The sequence below is a fragment of the Lepisma saccharinum genome, chromosome 1 (assembly GCF_977018435.1).
Source record: "Lepisma saccharinum chromosome 1, izLepSacc3.1, whole genome shotgun sequence".
Classification (NCBI taxonomy): domain Eukaryota; kingdom Metazoa; phylum Arthropoda; class Insecta; order Zygentoma; family Lepismatidae; genus Lepisma; species Lepisma saccharinum.
Window position 1 is genome coordinate 26,464,697 of NC_139229.1, and position 19,922 is coordinate 26,484,618.

Sequence of the window (19,922 nt, forward strand, 5' to 3'; positions counted from 1 at the left end):
GGTGGCGTTTAGCACATACCCTGGCCTCCAAAATCGACCAGACACTGTAGTCCATTGGGTTGAGGTCCAGCAAGTAGGGCGACCATTCCGTCGATGCGATGAAGTCCGGAAAATGGGTTCTGCACCATGCTTGCGTCATTTTCGCCCTGTGGGCCAGAGTGGAGTCTTGCTGGGATGTCCATTGCGTATCGCCGAAGTGCTGCTGGGCCCACGGAAGGATGACGTTTTCGAGAATGTCGCAGCAGTACACTTCTTGGTTGATTTTGACCCCTTGATCCACGAAAACCAGGGGCGTCTTGCCGCTTGCTTTCGTCCGTGAGAAGCTGAACTGTTTGGAGCTTATATGCCTTGAGGTTGAGGTTCTTTTTCGCCATTTGCCGCACCGATTCGAGGTTGATCCCGATCTCAGGGGCGACTTTTCTCATGGAGTCCCTCGGATTACGCTGCACTTACTTTTTGATGATCTTGCGGTTCTGGGACATGTTGACGGTAGGCTTTCTTCCTCTTCCGGGACGGTCACCTTCATGGCCGAGCTCCTTGAATCGCTGAACTGCATCTGAGACTGTCATTTTTGGAACACCCAGCAAACGAACAATTTCACATTAACGCTTTCCTTGATGCCACAGTTCCAAAATTGCCGTGCGTTTAGTTGACAGTCTGAAACACAAAGACTGTAATCGTTATGAAGCCGAAACAAAAGGTACAGTTACAAAAGACTATGGAGAATCCAATAACACAACAATTATTTGGCTACGGTACACTACATTCTTGGCAGGATACGCCAAACTTTGTACAGGTTATTTCTTGTCACCCTGTATATCGTCCTTAAACATTACCGTGGATAAAAATGAATCAAACCTTACACAATTACATTCATATATGTATGGGTATATATATACACACATAAAGAAGGTAACAATAATAATAATAAAAAAAATAAGTAAGAATGTTGTGCATTAAATAGCATTTATACTCGGAAAATTTAGCAAATATGTCCAAGTGTATGCCCCTCTCTAACCATTCATTATGCAAGCTACACATTCTTTGCTCGGGAGCCATTTCTGCGGATTTTGTATGGGTGCGGGAAATTGCAAAGATCGCAACTTTGGATGGGGGACATAGAAAGCTATTTTTGAAAGCAGAGATGAAGAATCCAATTTGTCATTAAGAAGTTTGAAAAGAAAAAGGAGCTGATGTATGGTTCTTCTGTTTGCAAGGGAGGTAATGTGTAATTTAATTAGTAATTCGTTATAAGGTGTCATCTTTGGATATGCACCATCTATTCTAAAAACTATATAGCGAGTGAACTTATTTTGAACTTTTTCAATAAGATCTATTTGTTTACTGGTTTGTGGACTCCACACTATAGATGCGTACTCTAATTTGGGCCTAACATATAGGTTAAATAATGATAACGCTTTATTTTCATTGAATTCTTTTGCAGTTCTCATAATGAACCCCAGCTTTCTATGCGTGTCATTAACAGTCTTTGTGATATGTAACTGAAACGATAATTTATCATCGAACACTACACCAAGATATGTTATTGAGTTTGCCCTGTCTATCTGTGTGTGTGCTATCTCATAGATATAGTGTATTGGGGATTTCAATCGGGTAAATGTTACGGCCCTGCATTTCTTATGGTTTAGATTAACTTTATTTGCTTTACACCATGCGTTGAGATTTTCGATATCCTCTTGTAATTTAATGCAATCACCTTCATTGTGAATGCTCCTACAGAATTTTAAATCGTCAGCGAATAAGATGCTTACAGGCTGAAACCAAATGTTAAGTAATAATCAAAATTTAATTATTTGAATCAGTTTCCAAATTCAACTACTTAGGAGTAATACTAATGAATGAAAATTATATTACAGGAAATAAAAAGCAGAATTCATTCATGAAATGCATGTTACTTTTCTCTTCTTTTATAATATCTAAGAAAATGAAAGTTAAAATATACAAAACTGTAATTTTGCCTGTAATATATGATATGAAACTTGGTCCATTCCATTAAAAGAGGAACATAAATTAAGAGTATCCAAAAATAAATCCTGAGAAAAATATCTGGACCTAAAAGGGATGAGACAGGTGAGTGGAGATGATTACATAATTTATAATATGTATTTTATGCCCAGATATTATCAGAATAATTAAATCAAGACTTCTTAGGAAAGAAGAGTTTACAGGATTCTTGGGTAAGAGACCAGCAGGAATGCCGAGACGAAGGTGGAGGGATAATGAGATGAACCGAAAGGCAATCTGTAAGGTTGGGATAGATGGAAGGCTTGTGTTGCTGCAGCCATAAACCTTTGGGCTTTAGTAAGCTAGAGAGTTAGTTATTATAGTTAGCAATGAATTTAAGAATGTTATGTCTGGCGTGGAAGAAGCATAATCAAAGGAACATACGAGGAATTTAATAGGTAGGTAGAATGTCAAGCATGCAAAAATCCAGCAAACCACAGTCAAACACTGTTGTGAATTCTTCACCCCTGTTCATTGAGAAAGGAGTGGGCAGAAAGCCCGAAAAGCTAAACCTCCTGATCTCATGTCATTACATACATACCTGTATGCAGCTACAATGTAACCAAAAAAGTTCTTGCCGTTCTAGAGCAGTGATAAACAAAGAGCATACAGGGGACGGTACGTATCTTTTGGTTTCGAAGTAATCTCCATCAGCATCCAACCCCTTTTGCCAACGTTCCTGCAGCTGCACAATACCCTGGTGATAAAACTCGGCGGACTTGGATGCAAAGAAGTCCGCGAGTGCGTTCCGCAGGTCTCCCTCATTTGCGAAGGATCTCCCACGGAGGTGGTTGTCGAGGGAATTAAACAGGTGGTAATCTGTTGGTGCAAGGTCCGGTGAATATGGTGGATGGCACAGTGTCTCCCAGCCGAGTTGCTGAAGGGTCTCCCGGGTCCTCTTTGCCACATGTGAATTGGCATTATCATGCAGGAACAGCACACCCTTGATATTAACCAATGCCGGCTCCTTCTGCCGCAATGCACAGTGCACCCTTTGCAGCTGCTGAGAGCAGAGGTCAGCAGTGATGGTTTGACCGGGTGGAAGGAGCTCGTAATGCACCACTGCCGACAATTCCACCATAGAGAGAGCATAACCTTTCATGGGTGTAGAGGTGGTCTTGAGGTGTGAGGAACAGTGTCACGTGGCGACAACCAATGTCTGGTATGCTTGGAAGTGTCATAGAGGACCCACTTTTCGTCACCAGTGAGCAAGCGCTCAAATATGGGTATGTTCAAGTGCCGAGTGAGCAAGGACAAACAGGCTGTCACTCGTTGTTCCATGTTGGCTTCCGACAATGTTTGGGTACCCACTTGTATGACTTCCCTATTCCATGCAGGTGCAGCCTGACTGTTTCAGCGGAAACTTGGAACCTTTCTTCATATTCATCGCACGTTAGAACACTGTCCTCCTCGATGGCTGCTTTCAGGGCCTCGTCATCCAGCACATGTGGTCGTCCACTGCGAGTTCATCCGAAAGGCTCACATCTCCCGAACGGAATTTCTGGAACCAATGCCTGGCAGTGCATTCGTGCACGGCATTCTCCCCAAATGCCTGACAAATGCGGCGACTTGATGCGGCAACTGACAGGCCCACTTTAAGTCATACAACAAATACACGCGCACAAGCTGCTTCGACACTGGACGAGCTATGACTGCTGTGTGTGCGCAACGTGCCTGTATTACTGACAGTCGATGGTCAAAGTAACTCCCGATCGCTTGGCAGGCACGTGCGTCATTTCGTTTCCCCTCTTTGAGCGCATGATTAATGGGACGTCAAAAACGGCAAGAACTTTTTTGGTTACCTTGTATAATGGAACTGTGAGGCATGTTTGGCACCTTCACACACACATCCCACTGATTTCATAATTGTATATATTTATATACATAATGTATACTGTAATTTGAGTATTCAGACTGCAGCTACCCATGTAAGCCAGAAGATAAGTTGCAGGAAGAAGTAAAAATAATCAGTAGTAAGGGCAAGACTTGAGGTTACACATGAGGTGGACATTAACTTCAATTCTGCCAAATACACTTGAATATTAAAAAAACCTTAAGATGTACTCTAGAGCAGGGGTCTTCAACTCGTGCGACAGTGCAGGGCACATTAACAATGTAAGTGATGTTTGTGGGCCATGAAGTTACGCTACGGTGTTGAAAACTATATGATACTGCCATCTACCATTTATTTCATCCGGTTTTTATGTTAAGTACTTAATTTTTCAAAAGGGCCATGGAGTATTATTTCAGTTCATATGACAGATGCAATCACTTTCTTATGTTGATTATTAAACTATATACGAGGGACATTCCGAAGGTAAGTTTAGTCATTTTTTTTTTCACAGGGAAGCTTTATTACAAACAGAAGAATACAATGTCATAACAAAATACAATCTTTTGGCTATTTTTCCACATAGTCACCACCGACGATACATTTGTCGTACCGTGAAATTAATTTCAAGAAACTCTCCTGGTAAAAATCGGTGCCCATCGATTTAAGGAAGTTCTTCACAGCCTGTTGCTTCCGAACTGACGTCCCGATAGTGCTGACTTCAACACAGAAAAGTGGAAGTTTGATGGGGCAAGATCGGGGCTGTAGGCCGGATGATTCAATCTCTCCCATCCCAGACGACGAATGTGTTCTGGAGTGACCCTTGCTGTGTGGGGTCTTGCATTGTCGTCAAAGAACAAAACCCCTCGACTCAAGAGCCCTGGTTTTTTGCGTCAAATGGTGGACTTCAGTTTGCTTAGTGTGTGGCGATAGCGTGCCGCATTGACGGTCCCTGTAGTGAGGTAATCAAACAAAATTACACCCTCCGCTTGTACCGGATTAAGTATTTCTGCCATACTGGTTTGCACTCGAATGAGCTCGGGCACGTCGGGCTGCTGGTTATCTCTATTCTTACACACATTGCGCATGTGCCATCGCTCCTCCGGTCATGAATTCAGGAAAGATTGTCTTTTGTTATGGCAATGTGTTTTCTCACTTTGTAATATAGCTTTCCTGTGAAAAAAAAAAATGACGAAACTTACTTTCGGAATGTCCCACGTAATGGCTATTGAAAATAACACTAACAAATGTGCTTAGACTACCGTGTACTTCTTGTCCCACATTCTCTCTATGTGTGTGGAACATTTGTTAAGGCTCGACTCAACCTTTGACCAACACCAGTGAAGCTACTTTTGAAACTGTTCCCACTTTCGAAAAAATACTTTATCATCCCAAATTCAGAAAAAATAATTCCTTCAAGAATGTTCACATGAATCTTGTGGACCAGGACCATCGGTGACTGTGCAAACTGACTGAGATTGTACGCAAGGATCGTTGTGTATCTGCAAGGTTCATCGAGAATCTCACTGAAATTCCGAAGTCCACAATCCATGTCATTCTAACTGGAAATTTGGGCAAACAGAAGATCTGTGCGCAGTTTGTGCCACACTGAAAAGACATGAAACAAGCAGCTGATGTGGATCCAGGATTCATGTCAAGCATTGTAACAGGTGATGAAACATGGTGCTTTCAGAACTAACCACTCACAAAGTGTCAGAGCCCGGAATGAAAGGGTCCAGGCTCTCCAAAACCAAAGAAAGTGTGCATGCAGAAGAGCCGAATCAAAACCCTGCTCACTGTTTTCTACGCTGAGTATTACGTGTGTGTTTTGCATCATCTATTGGCTAGGATTCGTAGAGTTTGTCCTGAATATCGGGAGCAAAGCTCTCTGTTGCACAACAAGGCACCCGTGCACAAGAGCAGGTTGGTACACCAGTTTTTGGCCAAAAAAGGGATAGTGGATCACCCCTCATATTCTCCAGATTTAGCTCCATGCAACTTCTGGCTATCTTCAAAACTGAAATTGGCGTTGAAAGGAAGGCATTTCGACACTATTCCAGACATCCAAAAGGCTTCGACCGCGATTTTGGAGGCAATTCCGAAACAGGTGTACTAAGACTGCTTCACAAAGTTCTACAACCACTGCAGTGCATGTATTGACTCAGGTGTCTTATTTTGAATAAACATTATTGTAAACTACCAATCCACAATGTCTTGTCTTTCATTTCTCATTAGTCACCTTACCCACGACGGACTGTGTATAACTTAAGCCAACAATTTCTCAAACTTTTTCATTTTAATGGCACCCTTAGTGTTTCAAGACTTTCCTGTGGCACCAAAGTCAGAATGTAGGCCTATCTAATACTTGCAATGCTCAGGTAGCATGGTTAGGTTGCTTGTATTTAGTTAAAAAATAAACACATATTTCAAATTCAGGAACATTTTATATGTAAAAGTACTAAATGAGCATAAATTTGGAACAATCATATCATTGACTAACAAGTGTCATTTCAGTGAAAATATTGGAACATTTCGCAGCACCCTGGCACACACTTTGGGAACCACTGCCTTAAGCTGTTTGTAAAAAGTGCTCCCCTGTGCATAGCACCACGCCATGAAGGCGTATAGGGGTGTGGGGGTAACACCCCACACTTTCTTGATCCAGTCGTGAGTGGGGGTGACGTGATCAGCATCATGCCCCTGACCGCCTTTACCCCCCAGGGTTGCCCCCAAGTATCCATGTTATTCGACACTGGGGCCGCTCCCATCGTTAGAAAAGTTCCCGGATTTGAACCGGCCGGGGATTGAACCCGGGACCTTTAGCATGGTAGTCAGACGCGTTACCGACTTAGCCACCGTGGCCAGTTGTTTGTACATGATCAAATAAATCACAAACAAGTAGTTGAATTCTTAAAATCGTCAATTCAAAGTCGTTGAACAGGAAATCTTGAACGGTCTGAAATTGCACATGTACACGATCAAAGAAAAATTGGACAGGTTTACATTTTACCAAAACGTGGCACTATGTACGGCATGAAAAGAAATAAATAGACTAGCAATTCTTCCAAGGGAAGAAGTAGGGCATATTAGAAACTCAAGAAGTGTGATGTTAATGTATTTTCTTGGTATTACTAGTATAAATGTAATCAGAGACCAGAAAAACAATGTAAACAACAAAACAATTTTATAAGAATCTCATTTCCACAGATATACAGATAATTATTTTTCATTGTGTTTATCTAAACTTCAACTTAAGATCAACACAAAATATTATGTTTTGCGGTTGGTAGCTGTCTTGTCGAATATATTTCATTATCACATTACTCACTGTTGTAGAAATATTCATTTCTCTTTTTTGTATAATTGCGATTAAATAAATACAGACGAGAATGTTCCACCACTACACCCACAGACATTCTTTCTTTTTCGCAAGTCACAAACATGTGTTGCACTTTCCACGTAGTTTTCTCATTACTACAGAATAGAAATAAATAGCATTCTTTACCTTGATGCTTCCTTTCGATAATTGATTTCACCAGCACGTGCTCTGATTGGTTGACAGTAAGGCTTGGATGGTGCTATGTAGAACCGGTCCTAATCAGAAATTCTTTGACCTAACCTTGGATCCAATAAGAAAAATGATGCCTCTGACGCCATTTTCTTTTAAGAGTTCAATTCAACGACTTGTTCATGATTTATTTGATTATGTACAGGGCAACAAAGTTAGTAATAAGTTGTGTTTTAAGTGCATATTGATACACCTGTAGATTGGATTGTATCTTCTGCAAATATGCTGTATAAAGAAACAAACTGCCAGAGTACTTGTTGAGGCCAGTGAAGAAGGCACTTAAGGCACACCGAAGCTATTTTTCCTCAAAGTTGTTCTCGATTCTTACATCATTTTATCCACACACAATACATAATAAATATTTGCTATCATGATTATGTCCACACAATGAAAGATGGAAGTTACATAATAAATAAGAATGTTACGGTACGTCAATGCACTTACCTTAACATCATCTTATGGCACTCTAGTCCGTAATTTTCTCACAAGCAGAAGCCGATCAACAGCACGTAGAAAAAAATTCTTTAAAAGCTGAATTAACCAAACTGCACTTGAAGTGAAAACAATAGACACATCTTTTATTTTTAACAAGAGATTTGGACAAATCTTGGGTACAATACAATTTTCTTTGATAAAGCAAAATCATTTTACATTTTCACAGGTGATTAGCTATTCTATTGGCTTTTTATTAGCGACATAGGGAAAGATAATCTGAACAGTAGTTCCATTTTAGTTGAGAAAAATATTAGATGCATGAATCAAATTTTCAAAATATTTTGAAGAAATTCAATAAATCCACAAAGCAAATGTAATAAAAGATCTGGTATGAAATATCATATGTTCATTTTCATATTATTATTAACTTGATGTGTTACTGTTCTCTGGTTCTATGTAGATATTGTTAGCCTAAACTTACAAAGAGCACTACAATAGAGAAAATAGTCAATGTTCTACTGAAAATTCTAAGCATTTGTTTTGCACTTCACAAAAATGTTATCCAGTTGAATAACATCACAGCCAGAATTCCATTGGTCAACCTATTCCTTGATATAAAAATGACTAGATGAACAAACTTGTGTAGTCTTTACTAAATGGAATATATTTTTGATAACTTTATAGCTATTCACACGAAGTATCTTTCACAAAAAAAGAAATGAAAATATAAAACCTCCATTGTAACAATGCATCGTTGAAAATAGTGAAAAATTTTCTCGAAACAAACAAACAAAAAAAAAATGTTCAAGAATATTCGTAAATTATGTTCATCACTTGGTGCACACCCAGAACAGACTGGTAAAAACAACGGAAGGAGCTTCGCCATTATCGCGGAAATGGTAAAAGTTCAACACACAAAAGTCATCAGACACACACACACATACATGTATAATGTGGATTTTTATTATCACTTTCACTATCCACTGTTGCCACTTTATATACAAAAATAAAGCACTTTTTATCACAGGTTGAATCACAGAAAGAAAGTACAAATATTGAATGATATTTTATTTGTCCTGTCCTGCAACTAAAACAAACCAGTTCTCAATGAGCTTACATGAATTTACAGAACACTTCCACTGCCAGGAACATGTACAACCTGACAGCCACAGAAAATACAGAGAACACGTTTTTGTTTTCTCCTTCCGCTTCAAATGTTCACCACTTTTCTGAAAGCAAAACATGTGCAGTACAAACGGTGAGTTGTCAACTGCCACAACACTAAGCACTTATACCATAAAATGTAAGTATACTTTGTTTTTCCCCAAATTAAACATTAAAAAAAAAGAAAGAAAAAAAAATAAATCCTCAGAGTAACATTGCTGAAGATGAAAGTAATGATTACAAGCACTGGGAAACAACAGAACTTTCTTCTCAAATTCTACAACCAATTGTGAATCTCTTCCATCAAATTCTACAATACATAACTGAAAAGAAGCATTACATAAATACTGACTTAAACCACAGAAAAAATGTACCTTTCCTGTTGGATTACAGGCAACAGCAGTAAACAATGCCCATGTTATTGTCTCCCCCTCCCTAAAAAAAAGGAGCTGTGTGGATTAATGCCTATCCCGATAATGGTCACAATCCCTAGAACGTCGCTCACTTGTACGCCACAGAAATTCATCTACGGAACGATCATACGAACGCTTGTCTGAATGACTGCTAGATCTCGGGGAAAAATTCGACAATCGTAACCCATCGTAGTATCGGGGTGGTGGGGGCATTGAATTGTGAGGCGTCTGCGTGAAGTAAACAGGCGGATAAGGCATGGGGCCAAGTTGGTGAGGTCTCGTCTGAAGGTTTCTGAAGTAATCTGTGTATGAGCCTGCGACTGGCCTTTCCCTAGAGCCTGAAATCCACACAGACATCCTGTCTCTCCTCATGGTACCCCTCTTACGTTTCGAAACAAATCCCTTCCTTCTTACTCTCATAGGACCTCTTCTGGAGTAAGATCTGGGTGATGAAGACAAGGGTGCACGGTTATACCTGCGAGAGGACAAAGGCCTGACTATCTTCGAAGCTTCTTTTGCTTTTCTTAATATTGGGGTCATGTCAATTCCTTCATCCTCGGGAAACAATTTGCACAGTTCTTCAGCTACTTTTGGTTCAACTTCTTGCCCATCCCTTCCGATCTTTACAGGTTTCCCATCATTCCATGGGTTATACAAGTGAAGTGTGTCTGTAAAAGGTAGCTCCTTGCGACAAATCCAATCCACCTTAAACACGCCACCCAAAGCTTTGGCGGACAGGCCAGGCGGAAGGACCCAAGATATGGGAGGGACGTTTCTCCGAGACTCACTCCCCAGCCTAGCAAAACCAGCAAATTTCCCACTTTCCTTTACAGAGTAAACCAACAGAACATTTCTAGACTCTCGGAAAGCCTGATTCAACTTAAACTCATTCTGAGGAAGTGTGGACCACACTCCTTTAGCTTTCGACAAAGTTACATTTTCGGCATTGTTACTCTTTATAACAAAAAAACGTGCATCCCTGAACAAGTACTTCAATTTAGTCATGTAATCGTAAGTTTTAGCACTAGATTTCGACTTCTTGGCTGAACGACCTGGCGAATGACTCCGGTCTCGTGACTTCCTCTTCCTCTTCACCTCCTTCGACTTCCTTTCGTCGTGATCCGAACCAGACTTCGAGCGAGCGGAACTCATGGTATGCTGACTCGATCCACTGACCGATTTGTTCGATGATGATGATGAGCTGACTTCACTGCGTGTATCGTACTCTGGCATGTCATCCAACTTCAATTCATCACCCATGCTGATATCTTCGCTGAAGCTGATGTTGAGATTATCCCCATCTCCAGCTGCATCTGTGTCTCCTTCTTTATTCTCCATTTTTCTTCACTTCACATGCGGATCTATTAGGCCTATGGAAGATATTTTTCATGTAACTTCCGAATCTGAAACAAAAATAATAATATTTTTACTTACTGTTGATACAACTAATTAACACTATACTGCTTTTAACATAAAAATGTTCCTATGGATTCCAAGGATATTTTAACACTGGGTCCAGTGAAGTATTTATTTCATGTATCAACACACCAATGTAGCAATCCAATCAGAATTTCTCTTGATGTGAATTTTTCTCATGTGTTTATAAGTTCATTAAGAAACTCGAATAACTCAGAGGCAAGTTTTTAGAAATATCCCATTGGCAAAATTGACAGAAAATGTGCCTGTTGCAATTGTGAAGTAAGCTCACCGGACAAAAAATTAGTCACCCCAGCGCAAAAAGCAAGGTGGTTTCCTGATGTCCCCTGTTGACATCTTTTTCTATTCCATCAGAAGTTTTATATTCCCAAGAGAATGAATCAAATCATACTCCCATATGATCAATGCTTTTCTCCTTGCCTCCTGGCAGTGTTGCCAAACCTGATGCGCATAAAAGAACTAAATTTTACCTTAAATGGAGTGAAAACTGACTTTCATGGAGCTAGATTTACGAAGACTGGATAAGTGCCTTATAGAGTAATGTTAGTTGTCAAAAGGGTGGGGGCACTGCTATTATCGTTAACTCTAAATTGATGACAATTTATTCTTACTTTTCAACATCTAGATCCGGCGGCATCGACAATTTCAATAATCCACCGATGGTGGTATGAAATTGAAAATAAAGAATTCCCTGATAACAATATTATGTCAATTTCACATCAAATATTTCGTTATAAAAAAGTAGCTGGGGGGATAAGAGGGAGTGGGGCGACGCAGCCAATATAACAATATCATGTCACGTGCAAAATGTATAATTATGACAAAAGTTGGTCTATGTGAGCCGGAACCAGTGAAGACATCATAGTGGGGCATGGGGGTGGGCATCCCAGTTCACAGCCGAACGAGTGCACGAAAGAGCCAGATCTGGCACCAAGAGATCTAAGTTGGCACACTGCCACGGACGGAAGGGCTTGGGAAGACTCCCGTGGAAACTGTATCGCATGCCCCTAACCCAGAGGCACTGGAGACGAGTGTTACATCTTGTGAATGACAATCGGTTTCAAATCAGACAGGAATTGTTGCAGTCAGTGAATGAAGGTCTGTTTCAACCAATTTCCGAGCGAATATTGCGACGAGAACTTCATGCCATGGACATATGGAATTGGGTACCTCGAAAGAGGCCTTTGCTCACAGCGACACATAAAGTTGCACGTCTGACATTGGCCAGACAACACCGAACTTGGACAGTAGCAGACTGGAGGCATGTAACGTGGTCTGATGAATCGCGATTTTGCCTCTTTTCAAATGACGGAAGGCGTCGAGTGCACCGACGGTCAAATGAGGCATATCATCTGCAGTGTGTGGAGGGTGTAGTTCAGGCATGGTGTGGTTCTGTGATGTTCTGGGGGTGTTATTCTTACTATGCACTGGGCCCAATCATTCAGGCAACCGTGAACATGAACCAGTATGTTTACTTGAACATTCTCAGTGATCATGTGCTTCCCTTCAGTCACCATCTTCATGATGAGCATGCTGTGGAAACTCCCATTTACCAAGATGACAACTGCCGTGTTCACAGGGCAGCATGTGTATGTGAGTGGTTTGATGAACACTCGAGCACCCTATCGCACCTCGCCTAGCCTGCTAAATCACCTGATCTTAACCCCATAGAACATTTGTGGAACAGCGGGTGAAATGCCGAAATCAGCATCCCGGCAATTTGGAGTCCTTACGTGATCTGATCAGCGAGTAGTGTCAACTGGATGTGGAATACCTGCAGTGGACGCCTTACCTCACTGAATCAAGGCGGTTATCAGGGCCAGAGGTGGTGTTACTCGGTATTAGAGTGATGTCTCCAGGAGGTGACCAATTTTTTGTCCGGTGAGCTTATCTTGTAATGAAATATTTGAGTTACATTGAAAATAACAAAACCATAACAAAATCGTACCTCATGACTTAATATGAAACTGGCCAACAACCATTTCACAATAGACATTAGCTTTTTAGCTACACTATCTTACAAATTTTGAATAAATGCTATGTTGGACTGTTACAGTTTATAACAAACTTGAACCTACAATTTTAATAAATCCAAATATAATTTAATGTAAATATGTAGTGATCTATTTGTACACTTGAAATAAAGAGACCTTGCAGAAAGAATTAAATACAATAAATGCACTAGAGTAAAGTTAAATTCCCATGCAATCAAGGCACATAGGAGGATGTGAAGACAGGGTCACACTTTTCGACTGGTTTGAATTTTGGTGGTGATGTGATCAAGGTCATGCTCCAGCCACTTTTGTCCCCCGGGGTACCCATTTTTTTAGTTCCTATATGCAGTGACAAGGCTGGAAAAATTCTGACCTCAGATCACCAACCTGGGATGGAATCCAGGTGTCCCACATGGCAGTTACATGTCCTACTGATAGACCAGCTTGGCTCCAGTAGAGGAGTAGTGAAGGTAATATGAAAATACATGTACTGTGAAGTTTTAGCGATTACTTACTGCGTGTTTCCTTGACACTGGTTTTCTTACTTCCCAAACCCAAAATGCTTTCCTGTTTAGGTTAGGTAGGTCAGCATTAAAATAAGATCCGTAAATGTTTTTTACTAATGATCATGGCCAAAAGGTTTGAATTCTACCTTTGATCAACAGAGAATGCCTTGTCCGTGGGGAGCACACATGCTTGCGTAAGGTATTTTTTTCCTCCAACATAAAAAACTTTTTTCGAAATCCAAACAGTGCTCATTACTTAAAGGAAGGTTCAAATTTGGTGTGAGAATCATTGCCAAAATTCTACGACAATTAATCTTTCTGTCAGGAGAATTTGAAACATAAAACAATCGGAACCCTTTATTTTTCTAGTATGTGGGTTAAAATATTGGAATAAGATCAGATTGTTTCTAGAACCATGTTTTGTAGCTTCCCACTCAAAGTATTGGTGCTATAGACCAAGATTGTGAATTTGTGGGGTTCAACTCTACACCCTTGCACCCCCCTCTAATGATCCTACATGACATGGTGCAAATGGCCTCAGGGTAACTTTACTTTAACTTACTGGTGTTTTGGTAATGTGAATGTTACGTAAGAACTGTAAAATGTGAATTTTTTTAAAACAATTTTCGTGCTGAACAACATTTACCCACTTCTGTGTATCACCTTAGACAAACTTGTCTAAAGCCAAATGTAAACATGAGTTTGCAACAAACTTGCTGCATCAAAATCCTGTGCACACGATGCTTATACATGAAGCATACTTTACTTTGTACTTAAAGATATTTCTCATTTCAAATGAATAATACATTTGCATTTCATCAAGGACTCCTGGGCTTGATACCTGGTGACATTGCACAGTGGTTTGGAACCTACTTTAAGCTCTAGCTCCAGTCCCGTTTAGCCTATCTGTGCATAAAGTTGACTTGAAACAATTCCAACAAACATTTGCATTTCTTAATTACTACTGCTTCGGAAAAATCAATACCGGTGTTATAAGAAAAAACATTCTATAACAACAGCTGTAATTGATAGTTTCATTGACTTATTTTTCTTCTTTCTATTGTTCCAATACAATTTTCACTCCTTCCCCTTTCCCATGTAAATCGTGATGAAATGTAAGGCATTTGCCCTGTCTGAATATTAATATGAGTCTGTAATTAACATTGCTTGAAGTTTATATTTTTGTTTTTGTCCCACATTTATCTTGTACTCCAGTCAGGAGGTAACACAGGAACTTCGGACAGCTCGGATAACCAGGAAGTAATACATGTTGTTCTTATCCTGCAACCTAACAAAATGGTAGGGTGCTATGTAAAAGGAACAGAAAGCAAATAGCAGTGTGTCTGAAAATTAAAATGGCCTGTTTTATGACACCCAAGCTCATAGATGTTTAATACATCAAATTTGGTTTGAGATTCACACTTTAAACACTGAATATAACTTTAAAAGATATGTAAAAATATTTCACCTCTGTTTACATTTCTTTTGAAATATCAGAAAAAATGCAAAAAATGTGTTGTGCCAAATATTAATGTGAGCCACTGCACGTGGAAGAATATTTAGTTTACATCTTTGGTAAAACTTCGATAGCGTCCCAACGGATTTCTTCATTTTTACACAAGAAACTACTTACCAAAATGAGTTTCTGTAGCATTTAAAAGTTCTTGTTGGTATTTTCTTTCATCGAGAAAAAACAATTTTGTCCGTATATGCTAAATTGAACGAAATGAGTGCTAATGGAACCAAACAGGCCTAACCTAACCTCATCCCCATGACGGTTCATGGGGCTATCGTGAATTTTGGAAGCTAACGTCAATGGTTTTTGGGGCCAACGTCAATGGTTTTTGGGGCCAACGTCAATGGTTTTTGGGGCCAACGTCAATGGTTTGTGGGGCTAACGTCAATGGTTTAATAATTACTCTTTATGTCAAAAATTGAAATTTTTTCTTGAAAAAAAGCAAAATAGCACCTTGAAGAATCTTTCGCAATGCAGAATAGGTAAGTATGAATGTTAAAAATGACAAAATAAACGAGTGAGAGGTGTTGGCACGCTATTGAAGTTTTACCATATTTTCTCCTACAATGTTTGAGCAATGATTAATTGTAAACGAAACTCAACATTTTTCATACTCATAATGTGAATGAAAAAGAGTACAGCGTGTCTATTGCTCATCATTATGTATGATATTCTGGTACTAATCTGATATTCCCCGGACAGATTTCTTCATTTTTACGAAAGAAACTACTTACGGTAATAAGTTCCTCTAGCATTGTCTAACATCTGGAAGATGTTTTGTGTGATGTAACGGATTTCTTCAAATTTAAAAGTTTGGGGCTCATTTTGGGGGCACGTGACTCCGGCCAATTTCTAACATGCCTTTAACAGGGTATCTATAGATAAAGCCAGGGAGCCGGAGCGGAGGTGGGGCCACGTTAGTGGTTGGGGGCGGTACGTCAATTACCCCAGGGGCGGAGCCCGGAATCGGTGGGAAATTTGGACTCAAAAATTTGAAACAAAAAATATTTTTTTAGTTTAAATTTCCCACCGATTCCGGGACGAAAAACGTGAATACACCTTAAAGAATGTTCCGCGAAGCAGATAGGTGTAGTATTATAGTATGGGGGAGACACCTATAAATCATATATTTCATACTTTTTTACATTGCGAACGTACTATTTTGGAATGCGGAACATTCCCTAAGGTGAAATAATGCATTTCTAACTAAGATAATGTCTATTTCTTACATTTACGAGTACTTACTGTTACTTTGTTATTTCGATTCTGTAACACATTATGGCGGGCGATAGCGTACTGGTTCAGGGAACGTTGTGCGAGTGTTTTGTCGATTTATGCAGAGTTGCAACCTCGTTCACTGGAAACTACCTACTTTCGTGCCCCGATTTGAAATTATGCTAATACCTCACCAACCATTGACGTTAGCCCCACAAACCATTCACGTTAGCCCCAAAAAAACATTTTCCATAAGGTTAGGTTAGGTTAAGTTAGGCAAAACTACATTCACGAACTTCTACAATGCTACAGAAAATTATTTCCGTAAGTACTTTCTCCTGTAAATTTGAAGAAATCCGTCACCCCTATACTATAATGTTACCGCAGATAGGTAAGTACAAATGTCAAAAATTGACAAAACGAAGAAGTTATAGGTGTCCAGGGAATATCAGATTTTTACCGATATTCTTACTCTTGGACAATTGAAATAGGTCACAAACACCAGGACATTTTCAGTTAAGCCACCATATTCACTTTTCTGTACACATCAATGGCAGGATGACTACAGATGAAAAAGCATACAATCTAGCCAGAGATGATAACATTTGTAACTATCTACATGAGATTTTAACATCTCCCAGTTATTTGACTTACTTACCCTGACCACTCCTGATCATCAGACGATATTTTTTAAGAAAACATTTATTTTCAAACTTCTCAAATATAGTCATATTAAGGATTATATTCTCTTACAAAAATAACCATACATCATAATCCAATGTGGTGGACGTTAAGGCACTTTGGGATGTACGGGAACAGGAAGTACGAATCACAATTAATAACATACATGATGATCTGAAATTCTTAAAAGTTTCTTTCTACTCTGTTACTTATATAAGTACCTTCAGAAATAAAACATAGGTACAGCAAGAATTCCGACACAAACCACAAATTCTTCTGTGGAATTAAAGTTACTCTTATGTGCATAGGCCACTTAGTCACAATTTTTGACCGACGTTTGGCAATTAGTTCAACTCTTTTTTAATTTAACACTAACTCCCTCAAAGTTCTCTTTGAATTCTTGTGTCATAAATGCATAGTAAATCGCAGTTGGTAACTTGTCACTCTCACCGAGGGTTCTTAACCTGTTAGGTCCTTGCAATTAAAGCTGCGAAACTCACCTCTGATTTATTTCGCCTTACTCGATAACGATATAAACTATAACACAAACACTTGCTAATTTTTTGTCTATATATTTAGTGTCACAATAGTTTTTCACCATAAGTGCACTAAACGCCACCACCACAGTGCACTCGCCAATTTCTTGCATAGACAGAAATTCCCTACGAGAAAATTCCCAACTGAATGCCAAAATATCCCTTTCCCACTTCAAAATTTCGTGGCCGAGTCTGATGCCACGCATGTGTCAGCAGTAAGAATAAGCTTCAAATTTGCTCCTGCCACGTAATAATTCTGTTATGAGGATGTTACCATAGTTCTATGATGTTACAAGTCTTAAGAACAGATTCAGACGAGAGAAATGCAACTTTATGATTAGTGGGAATGAATGTACAGGTAATTTAGAACCTTTTCCTTTAGAAAACATATAGCGATATTGTTTTAATGCTAACAGAACCTAACCTAACTACGAGAGCATTTAGGTATATTATTAGAATAATGCGAAGGGACCTAATCTTAAAACTTTTTTGTGTATGTAATAGCTAAAACTTCACAGTATGTGTTACAGACGTAATTGCATACATAGCATAATGAAATCCGATAAAACAAAGACCGAGTCTGCTCCCACGCGCATCTTTCTTGAGGTTCCAGCAGAAAAAGAGGGCTATTACCCCCAACCAGTAGAGGTGTGCGGGATCCCGAAAAGTCGGAACCGGGATCTGGAAATCAAATCGAGATTTCAAGAGCTTTGCGAAATTTCGAACATATCCCGTCCCGAATGTCGGGATTTAAAGAATTTCCCGTCCCAACCGAAAAAATTCTGTCCCGCAACCACCCACCCTGCAGCATGGTGGAATGACAAACAGGTGGATGCAGGCGCATGGCTCTCAGCCCTACGTCAGAGCTCTGACGTCAACATAGTGGCTACAGCCAGTAGAGGGGGTGCTTTTCAGAGGGTGACAAATGGAGTTTCCGGGTTTGTTCTTTTCTGTAGACCATTGAACTGAGTGTTTCTTTTTTTGTTGTCTTCGTTTCACTTCTAGTGAGAAGAATCTAAGTGCATTGCGAAAGAAAATATGCCTAACTGTGCTATTTACGGCTGTAGCAATCATTACAAAAAGACGAAAGGAACGAATATCAAGTATTTTGGGTTTCCTGTTAAAGAAGAAGAATTTTCTTACGAATGGGTATTGGCTTGCAGGCGAAAGGACAAAATAAACAATTTTTTATATCTCTCTCTCTTTATATATATATATATATATATATATATATATATATACACATACATATAATATATATGTGCTTTCACGTATCATATTTTACGTTGCTTTTCTGCCTACTTGGCTGATTGCCCAACACAAATACTCTTACCCAGTTCAGGATTCGAACCCGGTAACTTCCGTGGCAAAATCGCGAGTCAAGAACCCGGCGCCCTCAGTCACCGAAGCGACTCACGTATATGTATATATGCAGTCTTAGGTGTGTGTATATTTACGTATATGTAGGTATGTATACGTACTATACATATGTATATATATAGGGTTATTAATGCAGTCTGTGTTATTATGCTCTTTCGTGCCTCAAATTTATTTCTAAGTACCCCGTGCATATCGTACCGTACCATGAAGGCACATTTTACAGGTTTTAGGTGTAGGGACCCACACATTCTAGATCTCGGCCATTTAGGAGGTGATGTAATCTGTACCACGCTCCGGCCGCCTTCCCCCTCCCTCCCCCGTGGAAGGAAGTCTTCTATAGAATACAGCTGGATCGCGAAACAATTATTGCACAGTGAAAACCCTTCCGTTCCCAACACATCTAATGTTTCTTCTCCCAATATGATCAAATGCTTACTCATTTAGGTATCTCCAGTGACGTGCCCAAGGGAGGGTTGGGGGGGTCACTACCCCATTTGAGGACTGACCACCCCTCTCCCTGCCGAAAATCGTTGGCACGCCACTCTTTATCTCGGGCACATTCTTAAAACAACTCACCAGAAATTTTTTATAATTTCGTATTACAGACTTAAGTAAAGCACCTTTAACACGATCAAATGAATCATGAACAAGTCCTTGAATTGAACGCTTAAAAGGAAATGATGTTAGAGTTTTTTTTTGTTTTGAGTTGGTGTTTTAAGTCCACTTTATGCACAGTAAGGCTAATCGGGACTGGACCTACGGTTTAAAGTGGGATCCGAACCACTGTGCCATGTGCCTCCACCGGGTATCGAACCCGGGACCCCTTGACTACAAGACGATGACGCTACCACTGCGCCATCGGGGAGGCCCTGTAATGATGTCAGAGACAACGCCATTTTTCTCTTGGATCCAAGGTTCGGTCAAAGAATTTCTATTTAGAAATGGTTCCAATTAACGCGCATTTATATCCTCAGTATATTCTAGAACGTTACGCAGATAAATGATTTATAAATATTGCCAGTAGTTCGACTCCACTTATTGAAGAACATTCCCTCTCGCGCCTTCCAGAGATTAAAAATTACAACGAATCGCTCTACGTGTGGCGATACCTTTGCTGTGCAGCTTCCAAATGCTGACATGTCTCTACATAGTGCTCAAGTTTGCTGCGACAATACTGAAAGCTCAAGAAAAGTTTACGTGCAATATTATCAACAACAGGGT

The 19,922-nt window shown here is 39.8% G+C and overlaps 1 protein-coding gene across 3 annotated transcripts; it reads right to left on the reverse strand.

Annotated features, from left to right (window-relative positions):
* Nucleotides 1-7,986: 7,986 nt before the first annotated feature.
* Nucleotides 7,987-17,422, reverse strand: LOC145993919 (YTH domain-containing protein 1-like). 3 transcript variants are annotated; one of them, XM_083129848.1, is made up of 2 exons: nucleotides 17,286-17,422; nucleotides 7,987-10,839 (listed from the first exon to the last, which is right to left on the reverse strand). In XM_083129848.1, exon 2 carries the CDS (start codon nucleotides 10,772-10,774, stop codon nucleotides 9,482-9,484), a length of 1,293 nt encoding a protein of 430 aa, XP_082985974.1. In that variant the 5' UTR covers nucleotides 10,775-10,839; nucleotides 17,286-17,422; the 3' UTR covers nucleotides 7,987-9,481. The 3 variants fall into 3 exon arrangements, with proteins under 3 accessions (XP_082985974.1, XP_082985994.1, XP_082985984.1); XM_083129868.1 differs by having other exon boundaries at nucleotides 17,007-17,422; XM_083129858.1 differs by having other exon boundaries at nucleotides 16,763-17,422.
* Nucleotides 17,423-19,922: the final 2,500 nt, after the last annotated feature.